We start from the raw sequence: 13,990 nt of genomic DNA, 5'->3' as shown, positions 1-13,990 counted from the left end.
TGACTGGTATTTATCATGCACGCAGCATGTCCAACATTGAATTCAGGAGCTTCCCCCCAAACCTGCAGCCCTGTTGGTGTCACTCCACTTACATACACACATTCAAGAGGTAACGGAAATAAACGATCCTTTATCTCTCTCTATGAAGTGCAGTGAAAGTCGCTCAGTTGTGTCCGACTCTTTGCTACCCCATGGACTATACAGTCCACGGAATTCTCCAGGCCAGAATACTGCAGTGGGTAGCCTTTCCCTTCTCCAGGGGATCTTCCCAACCCAGGGATCAAACTCAGGTCTCCCGCATTGCATGCAGATTCTTTACCAGCTGAGCCACAAGGGAACCCCAAGAATACTGGAACGGGTAGCCTATCCCTTCTCCAGTGCATCTTCCTGACCCAGGAATCGAACTGGGGTCTCCTTCATTGCAGGTGGATTCTTTACCAACTGAACTACCAGGGAAGCCCATAATTCAGTCTGTCAATAATAAGACTAACTAGTATTGAGGGCTTATTATACATCTCATTTAATACTTGTTACAACCCTAAAGTCAGGTGCTATTATTATACCCATTTTATAAAGAAACTGGGATGACAGAGTAGGGTCTAGTTCAATCCTAGTTCCAGGATTCCCTGGTGGTCCAGTGGCTGACTCCACGTTCTCAATGCAGAGGGCACAGGTTTGATCCCTGGTCAGGGTACTACACCCCCCTGCCACAAATAAAAGTTTGCATGCTGCAACTAAGACCTTGAATAAGTATTAATGTTTATTTTTAATAAATTTTAAAGATATATCATATATAAATATGAAAATAAATGGATTTTAATGTTAACTTATTGATAAACAATAAATTTATTGATATTACTTATTTTATGTTAATATTTATTAATAAATATGTAAAAATATTAAAATTTATTTGGTTTACTGTGAGCAGCACACAAACAATATTTAATCTCAAGAAACCTCTAGTACTAGGAATTGTTCACAGTAGGAACCACCCTGGTGGTTGCAGGATGTTATAACTGTGGGCTGAGAAGAACTTGTCAGGCCAGCCACAAACCAGGGCCTTTGACCACGTAAAAGTGGTTAAATAAATGCTCAAAAAAATAAATTCTAGTCCCTAGCTATGTGCCCCTGGACAAGTTAATCTATCTCTCTGCCTCAGTTTCTGTAAAACAGTGGTAATTTATTTTTAGAGGTATAAAGAACTGGAATACTGCTTAGAAATTCATAATTATTATATAAGTATCAGCGATTACTACTTTTTTTTTTTTAATCTCAGGCTGACTCCAAAGCAAAGCACTTGAACACTCATATCCTCAGACTTTCTCCACTGCTCCCTTTACCTAAATACTTCATTCATTCAACAAATTTTCACCACTACTTGTATTAGGCAATGCTTAGGGCACCAGGAATACAGCAGAGAACAAACGCTGTATTCTTTGAGGCTGGGGAAAAAGCAAACGGGCAGTAAACAGATTAAAAAAATGCTAGGTAGTGTTAAGAACCTGCCTTAAAAAAAAAAAAGGACCTGTCTCCATTAGGGTGGTGTGGTAGTAAGCCTCTGCGTGGCACTTTTCACTGAAGGGTGGGGGAAGGCCTCTTAAGAGGTGATATAAGCTGAGATCTGAACTGACAAGTCAGCCATGCCAATATTTCTATAACTCATCCTTGTCACTTGGTCATGTTCCCTGCTTATCTCCCTAGCCTCTTCCCATGAGTGTCCAAAGCTTGCTCTGTGCCAAACTGCTTGCAAACACTGGGGTTTTATTCTACCACGCCTTGGCTTATGCTGTTTTTTTCTGTTCCCAGTCACCCAGTACGCGTCCGCTTGGCCCCATCCCAGAGTTCAAAATGAAAACCTCCTTAGGATGCTCGCCAGATATCAGAAAGCAGGGTGCAGACCAGAGCACGGGCCTGTCTCCTCCCTGATCAGACAGCCCCAGTGGGGAGCTGTGGGCTTCCTATTCAGTCAGTCACAGGAGTGTTTTAGTAAGAACTGCAAAATAATTTGATGGCTCAGAGAATCCCCACCAGCCCTTGTTAAAATTCAAAACCCTGGGCCCAGCCCCACATCTCCTTAATTAGGAACCCCAGAGGTGATTCTGAACATTAGTTCATTTGGGGAAATACCGTCATAGCGGAAGATACCTTAGTTTTGTACCAGGTACCAGATGCCAGGGATATAACCTCCTACCTGGGCAGCTCTAAACTGAAGAAAGTGCTCTGGGTTGAGTTTCACACCAATTAAGTTTTGCCCGTGATCCATCTGAATAACTGGCAAAAGCACAACGCAAAGGCAATCTTCTATTCCGTCCAGGGAACCTTCCTTCACTCTTTTGACTGACTCCCGGACCATGAGACACTGACTTAGCAGCCAACGTTTTAAAAAGTAGGTGCTTTAGTCCCAAATAACAAAGAAGGAGCTTTTAAGTGGTCAAAGGCCCTGTTTTGTGGTTGGCCTGACCCCAGTTCTTCTCCTCGGCCCGCAGTTATCCCGTGACCACCAGGGTGTTGCCTACTGTGAAAAACACCTAGCACATGAGGTTTCTTGAGATTAAATACTGTTTGTGCGCTGCTCACTGTAAACCTCACGTACTAGACTGTCTATATCAGCAGCTCTCAGGAGGCAGTTTCTGAGAAGGGGCCTCGGGGGAGTCACCAGCAGACACGGCTACTTTTTAGCGCGGTTCATTAGCAGGGGGAACTAAGGTGGGCGCTCAACGCGGAGAAGTCTAAATTCCCGAAAGTCTCGGGCTCTTTAGAGGGGAAACGGGACAAACTCTTATCTGCACTGCCTCCAGGAGGCTTTGTGTAAAACGTGGACCGGGGCTGCCCGTGAAGCCTCTCAGGAAACTCAAGCCCTCCGAGGCAGACAAGACCCTGACTGAAAAATCAGAGACCACAGCTATCCACCACTCGGGAGTTACTGAACACGCGGCGCCAAAATGTCCGTCCCAGAGCGCAGGCGCCGCGAGCGCGGGCCGTGGATGGGCACTCCGGGTACCGCGCGCCAATGGCCCAATCAGAGCTGGCTTTGCACAAAGCGAGTCCCGCCCCAGGCCGCCGCCACGAATCCCCTCCCCCTTCCTTGGCCGCCTCGGCCCGCCCACTCCGGCTCGCGCCCCGCCCCGCGCAGTTCTCAGCTAGAGGCTCGCGATTGGCTCATGAGAGGGACGCGAAATCTGGTTGGTCGAGGCGGAGTCACGAGGGTGCCGTCGTCGCCTTTCCAGAGGCGATTACTGGGCAGGCTCAGTCTTTCGCCTCAGTCTCGAGCGCTAGCTGGTTGCCAAGCGTACGCGCTCAGGGATTAGTGGCCGCCATCGACGGTGCTTAGGTTCCTCTGGGCTCGTCTGCGCCACTCGCTCGCCACACACTCCGCCGTCATAAGCCGCCATCATGGTAAAGCTCGCAAAGGTAAGAGGCCTTGCCCGCGCGAGCACGGACATCAAGGCCCGTTTTTCGAGGAGCGCGCGCGCTGCGCCGCCAGGAGGAGGGCCTGCGCGCCGTCCCGGGCGCGTTCGAGGGCGCCATGCTGTGGGAAGTCTCGCGCGATTAGCTGGGAGGTCTCGCGTTTTTAGCTGCTTGGTAGCGAAGTGAAGAGCTTCGGCAGGTGCCGCGCGGGTAGTGAATGCGGCGGGGAAGGACTTCGGGGCTGAGAGCGGGGAGGGGGAGCAGGGCCTCGGACTGATGAGGCGAAACTCCTGCGACGGGCCGGAGCGGGGCCCCGCCTCCTGACGCACGTGCCGCGGCGCGGGGCTCGCCACGTGGGCCGCGCCGTGTGCGGCCTGCGGAGGGACCTGGTCTTGGGGGGAGGGAGGCGGTGCGCCTCGTCTCCGGTCCGGGTCCAGCGGGGTGGGCGGACGGGACCGGGGCTCCAGCAGGAGGCCCTGCCGCATGCTTTCTGCGCCGGGCTGCGCGCACGTGGTGGTCTGCGACTTATCCCACGTGGCCCTTCCAGGGCTGAAAGGGGCGGGGTTGGTAACCTGGGAAAGGAAGTCTTAATAGAAGACGACGGGTTAAGACGTGTTTTTTTTTTTTTTGAAAGCTGCCTTCAGACGAGGGTGGTGGAATTTGGTGCCACAGTTTACCTCAAAGGCTTTTTCAAGGTGGTTTTCCTCACGTGAAGGGCCTTGAATTGTTGGCAGTTATATTGGTCCAGTTGTAGTCCGCATTGAGAAACGGTGCGGTGAAGCAAGGTTCGATTCTGGCTGGAGGTTTAATTTTTTAAACGGGTGTGCTTAAAGAAAGTAGCAAGAAGAGAGTAGCCTTTTTATTCAAAGCAAAGGGTGGTTTTTTTAAAGAACTCGGAGAAAATACGTAGGAAATTGAGTGCTAAGTCGCTTCGGTCGTATCCATCTCTTTGCGACTCCGTGGACTGTAGCCCGCCAGGCTTCTCCGTCCATGGGATTCTCTAGGCAAGAATCCTGAACTGGGTTGCCATACCCTCCAGGGGATCTTCCCGATTCAGGGTTTGAACCTCCGTCTGTTATGTCTCCTACATTGGCAGGCGGGTTCTTTACCACTAGCGCCACCTGGGAAGCCCTGTGTTAACATTGGTATGAAGGATAATTTTTATGTAAATTGTAGTTAACAGTATGAAGAGGGAGTACTAAGGGAGATTACTGCCGTTTTGCCATGAAGAATGGCTTGAAATGAGGGAGGGTGTAATGTGTCATGTCTGTTTTAGGCCGGTAAAAATCAAGGTGACTCCAAGAAAATGGCTCCTCCCCCAAAGGAGGTAGAAGAAGATAGTGAAGATGAGGAAATGTCAGAAGATGAAGACGATGAGAGCAGTGGAGAAGAGGTAATTGTATATAGTTCAATGTTGAATTGCCTTAAACTACAAAATGGAGACTTAAAGCAGGTGGTATTGGATGTCGGAAAATATTGGCAGAAAAACCAGGATTCTGTTAATTCATATAGGACCTGTTGTAACGGTCAAGCATTTCACAAAGTTGTATTGATCTATCAAGATGGCACAAGAATATTTGAACTTGAGAGGAAAGATCTGTAGGTGTGTGTTTGTGTGCGCACGTGCATGCACACCTTCTTCAGGGCTCGGTGTGATATATTGTAGTAAATCACTAGTTTTCCACTTTCAACGAGTTAGTTCGATATACCAGATAAACAGTGAGTTCTACATACCAGATAAACAGGGTGGGCAGTTAACTGTCCTGCAGATGGCAGCTCGGAGCATTATATTCAGGTCTGAGGTTAGCCTTATCAGATTGTTCTAGCTTCCAAGTAGGATCAATTGGTCTCTGTTACCCTGTATGAGTTTGATAATACTAATCACTGTTAAAGTGGTGTGGTTTGAGAGTTGTCACCTTTCATTGTATTAGCACTTCAGAACTCCCAGCTACTGTTGGCTCACTGTAAAGATGACTCATTGCTTCATTTGTTCATATTTCTTATTTAGAATTTAATGAAGGTTTTATTTTGGCACATATTACCTGATAAAACCAATAGTTAACAAAAAGTTCTGAGTGTAACTTTAAATATAGGCAAGTGATGGTTTTTATCAAGCTAATGTGCCCTTTACTAACCTTGCCACTATTGATTATCCCACTTGCCTTTTTGATGTTCATTTTCTCTTTGGTCCTAAGAATGAGCATCCAGTGAACTTCCTACCTCCACCTACTGTGAGAGCCCCAAATGACTTAATAACGCTTAACAGGTTGTCTTCTCTATGTGTTAAGGCTTTTGATATATATGTGTGTGTGTGTGTGTGTGTGTGTGTGTGTGTGTGTGTGTGTGTGTGTGTGTGTGTGTGTGTGTGTGTGTGTGTGTGTGTGTGTGTGTGTGTGTGTGAAGTCGTAATCCTTAAAGCCGTGTATAAAGAGCCAACTCAGTGGAAAAGACCCTGATGCTGGAAAAGGTTGATGGCAAAAGGAGAATAGGGCAGACAGAAGAGGATGAGGTGGTTAGGTAACATCACTGACCCAATGGACGTGGATTTGAGCAAACTCCAGGAGATGGTGAGGACAGGGACGGCTGGCTGCAGTGCAGAGTTGGACGTGACTTAGCGACTGAACAACAGTTATTTTCAGATGGGAAAACTATTGAGGCTTAAAATTAAGTTTTAAAACTTTGTCTAAGCCCACGCGGTGGCATCTAGTCTATTTTCAAGGTCTGTATTAGAGTTTCCTGCAAGATTAAGACTGTGACTTCAAGTGTACAGAGTATGTTAATTTGACCGTACCTTTTAACTTGCTCACATCTGGTGCATGTGGTGTTGAACTGAGGCAGTGCTAGAATTGAGCATTCATTTATGGGACAACTCTTAGAGTTTGAAAACAAGCTTATGTTTTTTTTTTTTTTTTGTTTATTGTTAAAGGTTGTTATCCCTCAGAAAAAAGGCAAGAAGGCTACCACAACTCCAGCAAAGAAGATGGTGGTTTCCCCAACAAAAAAGGTTGCAGTTGCCACACCAGCAAAGAAAGCAGTTGTCACCCCTGGCAAAAAGGCAGCAGCTATGCCAGCCAAGAAGACAGTTACACCTGCCAAAGCAGTGGTAACACCTGGCAAAAAGGGAGCCACCCCAGGCAAAGCATTGGTAGCAACCTCTGGTAAGAAGGGAGCAGCCACCCCAGGCAAGGGAGCAAAGAACGGCAAGAATGCCAAGAAGGAAGACAGTGATGAAGAAGATGAAGATGACAGTGAAGAGGAAGACGATGATGATGAAGAGGAGGATGAACCAGCAGTGAGGAAGGCAGCTGCTGCTTTTGGTGCTGCTCCTGCCACAGATGATGAGGATGACGAGGATGACGATGACGATGATGATGATGAGGAGGAGGAGGATGAGGAGGAGGAGGACGACGAAGATGGTAAGGCATTGTATTGGTAGTTCCTGGACTCCTGTTTGCAAGGTACATTAGGGATGAGGTGTGGGTGGTAAAACTACATGCTGCTGAAAACCTGGGGGGTTAGATGAGACTCATCCCAGGGATTCTCTGGACTGATTGTGATGCACTAGGTTGGTACCCATGCAAGACTGCCTCTTGTGTTGCTCAGTCCTTTTGATGCTTTGCAACCCCACAAACTATAGCTGCTCCTGAGTAAGATGCTTCAGATAGCTTATTCTGTATTTTACTTACCATAGCTCTAAGCACAGTGGCATGAATAAGATTACACTTATTTTCCTTTAGGTCTCCATAGAACTGGTATAGAACTCAGTTTTTGACTAGGTGGCTTCTCTTTCAGACTCTGAAGAAGAACCTATGGAGATTGTACCAGCGAAAGGAAAGAAAGCTCCAGTAAAAGCTGCTCCTGTGAAAGCTAAGAGCACTGCTGAAGATGAAGATGAAGAGGAGGAGGATGATGATGAGGAGGAGGAAGAGGATGACGATGACGAGGAGGAGGACGATGAGGAGGAAGAGGAGGAGGAGGAGGAGGAGGAAGAAGAGGAGGAAGAGGAAGAAGGTAATGAAGTTGGATTCTCAAGTACATTGACGTGAGTTTTGTTTAAAAGGAGGTACTTGAGTATGTGTGGATGACATAGATTGTTTGAACTCTTGTCCAGAGCCTGTCAAAGAAGCACCTGGAAAACGAAAGAAGGAAATGGCCAAACAAAAAGCAGCTCCTGAAGCCAAGAAACAAAAAGTGGAAGGTAACTTAGAGAATTGGGGGGTGGGAAATAACACCACATAGCACAAGTGATGAACAATAAAGGGACTTAATACTGAAAGCTGATGTTATATTTCAATGTGCTGATGTGCTGTGTACAGAAATAATTTGATTAATATTTAAGTATACTGGAAAATTAACTAATTTGAGAAAATTTTTGTGCAGGCACAGAACCAACTACGTCTTTCAATCTCTTTATTGGAAACCTGAACTTCAATAAATCTGCTCCTGAATTGAAAACGGGTATCAGTGATATTTTTGCTAAAAATGATCTTGCTGTTGTCGATGTCAGAATTGGTGTGTCTAGGTAAGTATGGGGGCGCTGTGTCAGCATCACACATTGTGGGTCTGCTGTTGCTTTTTTCTTTCAATTTTAGGACCTTAGCTCATTACTCTTAAACATGAACATCTAAAAGTCTTCAAAGATTAGCCATTATTGAATTAAATAATTTGATTATCAAATTGTGAAACCCCCAAATTGAAATTTTCATAATTGCCCTTAATTTTTGATACAACACAAACTAAGTATTTCTTAGACCTGAAAAGCCATAATAGTGAATGCTTTTAAACAGGATTCTCTTAGTGCTTAAACAGGTTCTTTTATCATGTGCTATTAGTTGTTAAGCAGCAGTGTAGCTAATGGAGATCTCAGGGGTGAACTTGCATCATTAGGTCTTGATACTTACAGATCTGTTCTGTAGCCCCATCTTAAAGGGCTTAACTTAATTTTGTTAATAGTATAGGTGCTTCTTAATCTTTGTTTGCACTATCATGTTAGTGTTACTGCTTACCCAGAGTACTTGTTCCTTGTGACTCTTGTGGGGTTTGTCCCACCATGCCCTGACCTATAATTTTTAAAATTTTTGTCCCTTCACTTTAAAGGAAGTTTGGCTATGTGGATTTTGAATCTGCTGAAGACCTGGAAAAAGCCTTGGAGCTCACTGGTTTAAAAGTCTTTGGCAATGAAATTAAACTAGAAAAACCAAAGGGAAAAGACAGTAAGAAAGGTATGTAAAGCTTTAGGTAAAACTGATACTGATAGCTTGTTCATAGCTATGTATCTAATCTAATGTAGACAAGCCAGGATAAGTAGTTTAACCTTTTTCTTTTGGCTTCCTCATATGTTGAGGATTAAATGAATTAGAATGTTAAATGTTTACATCAGTGCTTGGCACTGTTTGCTAGACTTAATCAAAAAATAATTGGTTCAGTATATTTAAATTAATAGTCTTTGCCTCACTGGACCTGAGCAGATCTCTTAACTACTCCCTTTGCATCTTTTACCTTTTTGTAGATACTTGTCACCTTTCCAGTGTGTGTTCATCACCTTTCTATTTTTAAATTTTTTAAAATAAAAATTTGGGGCACCTGCATTGTATACCTTGTGAAATCCTAGTTCCCTGACCAAGAATCAAACCGTGCCCCCTGAAGCAGTGGAAGCACAAGAGTCCCAACCATTGGACCATGAGGGAATTCCCTACAGGTTTTTTTCCCATAGTCTTTTAAATTAAAACATACTGAACACTTACTTTATATACATAGCATATGATATTTAGTTCTTTTTAAGTATTCAGCACATAGTTAGCTGTCAGCTGTGAAAGCAGTTTGTTTTGCCATTGCTATATCTCCATAATAAATAATAGCAGAGTGCCTTTTACATTATGAGATCTAAAAATTATCATTTTTTAAAATCTTTATTTTTTTGGTTGTGCCCTGTTGCAAGCAGGGTCTTAATTTCCCAACCAAGGATCACACCTGTGCTCCTGCATTAGGAGCTCAGTCTTCACCACTGGACTGCCAGAGAAGTCCATAAAAATTTTAGCAAGAACTTGTACATTGGTCAGTCTTTGATCTTTGGGACAAGAAGTGTCTTTTAAGCCATTCAGTTCATTTTTATGTTTTTGTTTTTTTTTTTAAATCTAGATCGAGATGCAAGAACACTTTTGGCTAAAAATCTGCCTTACAAAGTTACTCAGGATGAATTAAAAGAAGTGTTTGAAGATGCTGTGGAGATCAGATTAGTCAGCAAGGATGGAAAGAGTAAAGGGTATGTTTTGTGTCTACTGAAATGTTACATTAAAATTAATGCACTTTAATTTATAGAAATGTTGATTTAACTTTCCTATGTTTGTGACTTTGGGCAAATTATTCTATAACCTGAGTTTCCTATCTGTACAAGTGAGGATAATGTACCTAATTCAGAGTAATTTTATTATAAACTAACATAAAGTACTACCTAAGGCCTAGATTTCCTGAAGTATTGGGTAAGCTTTCTGTAGTGGGAGGAAAGTTGTAGTTGAAAAGTGGAAAATGGCAGAAACCTTGAACATTTCAATTAGTATAAAACAAAGGGCATTTTTATTTTACTTGTCTGCAATGAAGTCCTATTGCTGAGATTAAGAGAATTAATATGGTTTTTAAAACCGAGTGAGTTCTTTACTTTTTTCCCCCCTATTGTAGGATTGCTTATATTGAATTTAAGACAGAAGCTGATGCAGAAAAAACCTTGGAAGAAAAGCAGGGAACAGAGATAGATGGGCGATCCATTTCTCTGTACTACACCGGAGAGAAAGGCCAAAGTCAAGACCATAGAGGTGGAAAGAATAGCACTTGGAGTGGTAAGAATTTAGGTTTCCTTCTGGGTTCTGAAATCTAGGAGAGAAAACAAATCCTTTGCATCTTTGTACTTTATATAGTTGATAAACTGGATGTAGATCAGCATGTTATATCTCTATTTGTAATTGTCTTGAATGAGAGCTATATGAAATATTTGTGCTAGAACATAGATAAATCTAGCTTCCTTTGTTTTATACTATAAAGAACTTAGATTGTGGGCATTTAAATTAGGATATTATTCTAGGAAGACACAGGGCTATAGTCAGCTTGCACATGTGCACAGTAGGAATGGAAGGAACCAGCGTGTAAGTACTTAACAGGTATTTGATGTTGAGTAGCAAGTAGGACGGAGAAGGCAGTGGCACCCCACTCCAGCACTCTTGCCTGGAAAATCCCATGGATGGAGGAGCCTGGTAGGATGCAGTCCATGGGGCCGCGAAGAGTCGGACATAACTGAGCAACTTCCCTTTCACTTTTCATTTTCATGCATTGGAGAAGGAAATGGCAACCCACTCCAGTACTCTTGGCTGGAAAATCCCATGGGCAGAGGAGCCTGGTAGGCTGCAGTCCACGGGGTCTCGAAGAGTCAGACATGACTGAGCGACTTCACTTTCATGCATTGGAAAAGGAAATGGCAACCCACTCCAGTGTTCTTGCCTGGAGAATCCCAGGGACGGGGGGGCCTGGTGGGCTGCCATCTGTGGGATCGCACAGAATTGGACACAACTGAAGCGACTTTAGCAGCAGCAGGAAGTAGGATTCCACCTGTATTAACATTGGTGTGTTACCTCTCCGAAGCACAGAAGCTCTTGAAGAACACAGTACAGCTGTGACTTAAGTTGGGACACACTGCTTCAGAGTCATAACTTGACATCTCTTTATTTATAGGTGAATCAAAAACCCTGGTTTTAAGCAACCTCTCCTATAGTGCAACAGAAGAAACACTTCAGGAAGTATTTGAGAAGGCAACTCATATCAAGGTGCCCCAGAACCAAAATGGCAAATCTAAAGGGTAAAGTATCTTTATGTTGCCAGTTACAGGCTTTTTAAGAGTTATCTTGTGGAGGTGAAATCATGTTCTGACATTTAGCAGAAGCTGCATTGTTCAAGGATTTGCTTGAGGAAAAAGGCTTGGTGGCAACAGTGGAGTCATGTGCTTGGTAACTTACTCTAAGTATTGACTTAATCCTCAGGTATGCATTTATAGAATTTGCTTCATTTGAAGATGCTAAAGAAGCTTTAAATTCATGTAATAAAAGGGAAATTGAGGGCAGAGCCATCAGACTGGAGTTGCAAGGACCCAGGGGATCACCTAATGCAAGAAGCCGTAAGTCACTTTGTTAACAGGAATTTGTGGTTGGGTCCAGAGATCTACAGAAGAACATCTGCTGCTTTCTGTTGCTGCTACTGGATATGATGACTGATTATCTGAGAAGTAACTGATGAAATCTCAAGAAAATTCCTCTAGATAGTCAAGTTCTGATCCAACAAGTCAACACTGAGCAGCAAATTGACCTGTGATTTACTGCTTGTGTTTATAGCTGCCTATTTTAGGACTGCTGTCACTTACTTGGGTTGCTGCTTCTGTTTTCCATAAAAAGATTCTTAACTGCTTTGGTGATCAGTGTAAACATCATGTGGAATTTGGTCCAAGCCCTTTGCTGGATTAAGCATTAATTGACCCAAGTTGCTTTAACGTGCTTTTTCTCATATAGACACTCCAAGTGAAAGGCTAGCATTTGCTAAGGCAAAGATTCTTAGCCAGTAGTCAGGTGCTAGACTGTAACATGTAAATCCAGTGTTGTCATGGATTATAACTGATAAGAGTTTTATTTTTATTTCCCAGAGCCATCCAAGACTCTCTTTGTCAAAGGTCTCTCTGAGGATACCACAGAAGAGACGTTAAAGGAGTCCTTTGATGGCTCTATTCGAGCAAGGATAGTCACTGACCGGGAGACTGGGTCCTCCAAAGGGTGAGTAAGAGGCAGGAAATGGGTGGCTCTCCCACCTTGAGTCTTCTCACTGAGCTCCTTTCTGTCGATCAGTGACAGTTCAGGATTCGCACGAGAAGAAGAGACAATTCACGGAGCTAGCGTTGTTGGCTTCTGCCTTCACAAAGGCCTATTCAGCTGTTTTGTGAGACATTGTTTCAGCTTTCTGTATAGGGAAGTGCTCTGACCTGGGTCTTTCCCAGTTAAGGCTTATGGGATTGCTGTAGAACTTGTGAGATTAAACTTGGCATATGTGTGCTTTATAACAGGCAATTTCATTTGGTGTTTTAGGTTTGGTTTTGTAGACTTTAACAGCGAGGAAGATGCCAAAGCTGCCAAGGAGGCCATGGAAGATGGTGAAATCGATGGAAACAAAGTCACTTTGGATTGGGCCAAACCTAAGGGTGAAGGTGGCTTTGGTGGCCGAGGAGGAGGCAGAGGTGGCTTTGGAGGCCGAGGTGGTGGCAGAGGTGGCCGAGGTGGCTTTGGTGGCAGAGGCCGGGGAGGCTTTGGAGGTAAGCATGGAGGGCCACCCTGCTGTGTTCACTGGATGCTGTTTACGTGGCCATGCACTTCCAGACCTGCAGATCTATGTTTCCGCATCAGTCCCCAAGTCCTTAGTCACCCTGCTGGGGAGGGATGACTGGCAGTTTTGGAACCTGTTTAATGATGCCTTGCTTTTCTGCAGGGCGAGGAGGCTTCCGAGGAGGCAGAGGAGGAGGAGGAGACCACAAGCCACAAGGAAAGAAGACGAAGTTTGAATAATTTCTTCTATCCCTGTCTCTCCCTCTTCCATTTGAAAGGAAAGGACTCTGGGGTTTTTACTCTGTTACCTGATCAATGACAGAGCCTTCTGAGGACATTCCAAGACAGTATACAGCCCTGTGGTCTACTTGGAAATCCATATAGATAACATTTCAAGGGAGATAACCCTGTTGGTGTTGACTGGATATTCGTATAAACTTTTTAAAAGAGATGAGTGATAGAGCTAACCCTTATCTGTAAGTTTTGAATTTATATTGTTTCTTCCCATGTACAAAACAATTTTTTTCCTACGGAGTTTTTTTTTTTTTTGCGCGTTGGGGGGGTGTAAAGGAAAGCAGAATGTTTTATCATGATTTTTGCTTCAGCAATTTTGGGACAGATTAAAAGTCCTAGAACTCTGGTGCCAGCCTTGTACTTTCTGTCTTAAGAGTGTTTCTCCTGGAATATCACTGAGAGTGGAGCATGGTGGAGCCTGTTCTACCACTCCACATCTGCTCCACCCCTGATGAAGTTGTTTCTGCTTTGGTTTTGAGTGTCCCAGCCATAAGTTTTGGTGAAATGGCTACTGAAGTAACCAACTGCAGCCTTGTGTGTCTTCATATGAAAGTGCTATGATCTTATCCCATTTACAAATAGTCCTGAGGGTCAGGTGTCCTGAAAAAGTGCTCTGGAAAGAGGGCTAGGAATGCTTTGGTTGAGCCTCTTAAATAAGCATACAAGAGCAGGCGCCTGATGAGAATTCTTGTGGCGTGAATGGGCCAAAATGAAGGCTTCCAACAACTTCGGGTGAAACTGACAAGAAAGGCCTTCAGTTTTGCACTGGGTTAATTCAGACATTGTGCAAGCATTCCCTGCCCACCCCAATTCCAAATAAAGGTCACATGAGAGACCTAGGTCAAGGGATTAACATTTTAGTTGAAAAATAGTGCCCTAGGTGATAGAGTGAAAGATAGTAGTGGAATAGAAGGCCGGCTGAAAGATACAAACCAGGGGAA

At 44.1% G+C, this 13,990-nt stretch overlaps 1 protein-coding gene and 3 non-coding genes across 4 annotated transcripts; all 4 read left to right on the top strand.

Annotated features, from left to right (window-relative positions):
- The first annotated feature begins 3,247 nt into the window (after positions 1 to 3,247).
- NCL (nucleolin) lies at positions 3,248 to 13,395 on the top strand. Its single transcript, XM_052656563.1, has 14 exons — positions 3,248 to 3,411; positions 4,685 to 4,801; positions 6,335 to 6,824; positions 7,201 to 7,419; positions 7,520 to 7,606; positions 7,789 to 7,930; positions 8,506 to 8,630; positions 9,547 to 9,670; positions 10,084 to 10,241; positions 11,128 to 11,251; positions 11,433 to 11,566; positions 12,086 to 12,212; positions 12,522 to 12,745; positions 12,919 to 13,395. The coding sequence occupies exons 1-14, from the start codon at positions 3,394 to 3,396 to the stop codon at positions 12,993 to 12,995; spliced, it is 2,166 nt and encodes a 721-aa protein (XP_052512523.1). The 5' UTR covers positions 3,248 to 3,393; the 3' UTR covers positions 12,996 to 13,395.
- LOC128044042 (small nucleolar RNA SNORD82) lies at positions 7,646 to 7,715 on the top strand. Its single transcript, XR_008199022.1, has one exon. It is a non-coding gene; the product is annotated as a small nucleolar RNA SNORD82 (small nucleolar RNA).
- On the top strand, positions 11,648 to 11,727 carry LOC128044049 (small nucleolar RNA SNORD20). The gene has a single exon (XR_008199028.1). It is a non-coding gene; the product is annotated as a small nucleolar RNA SNORD20 (small nucleolar RNA).
- LOC128044034 (small nucleolar RNA SNORA75) lies at positions 12,253 to 12,386 on the top strand. The gene has a single exon (XR_008199018.1). It is a non-coding gene; the product is annotated as a small nucleolar RNA SNORA75 (small nucleolar RNA).
- Positions 13,396 to 13,990: the final 595 nt, after the last annotated feature.

This window comes from Budorcas taxicolor, chromosome 2, assembly GCF_023091745.1.
Source record: "Budorcas taxicolor isolate Tak-1 chromosome 2, Takin1.1, whole genome shotgun sequence".
Classification (NCBI taxonomy): domain Eukaryota; kingdom Metazoa; phylum Chordata; class Mammalia; order Artiodactyla; family Bovidae; genus Budorcas; species Budorcas taxicolor.
The sequence above is the reverse complement of the archived record's forward strand: the minus strand, read 5'-3'. Positions and strand labels throughout refer to the sequence as shown.

What these genes read in the sequence shown, in the direction of transcription:
- NCL (XM_052656563.1), top strand. An exon ending in AGAGGAGGAAGAGGAAGAAG is followed by an intron (nt 7,420 to 7,519) that starts GTAATGAAGTTG and finishes ACTCTTGTCCAG; the next exon opens with AGCCTGTCAAAGAAGCACCT. An exon ending in GAGACTGGGTCCTCCAAAGG is followed by an intron (nt 12,213 to 12,521) that starts GTGAGTAAGAGG and finishes TTGGTGTTTTAG; the next exon opens with GTTTGGTTTTGTAGACTTTA.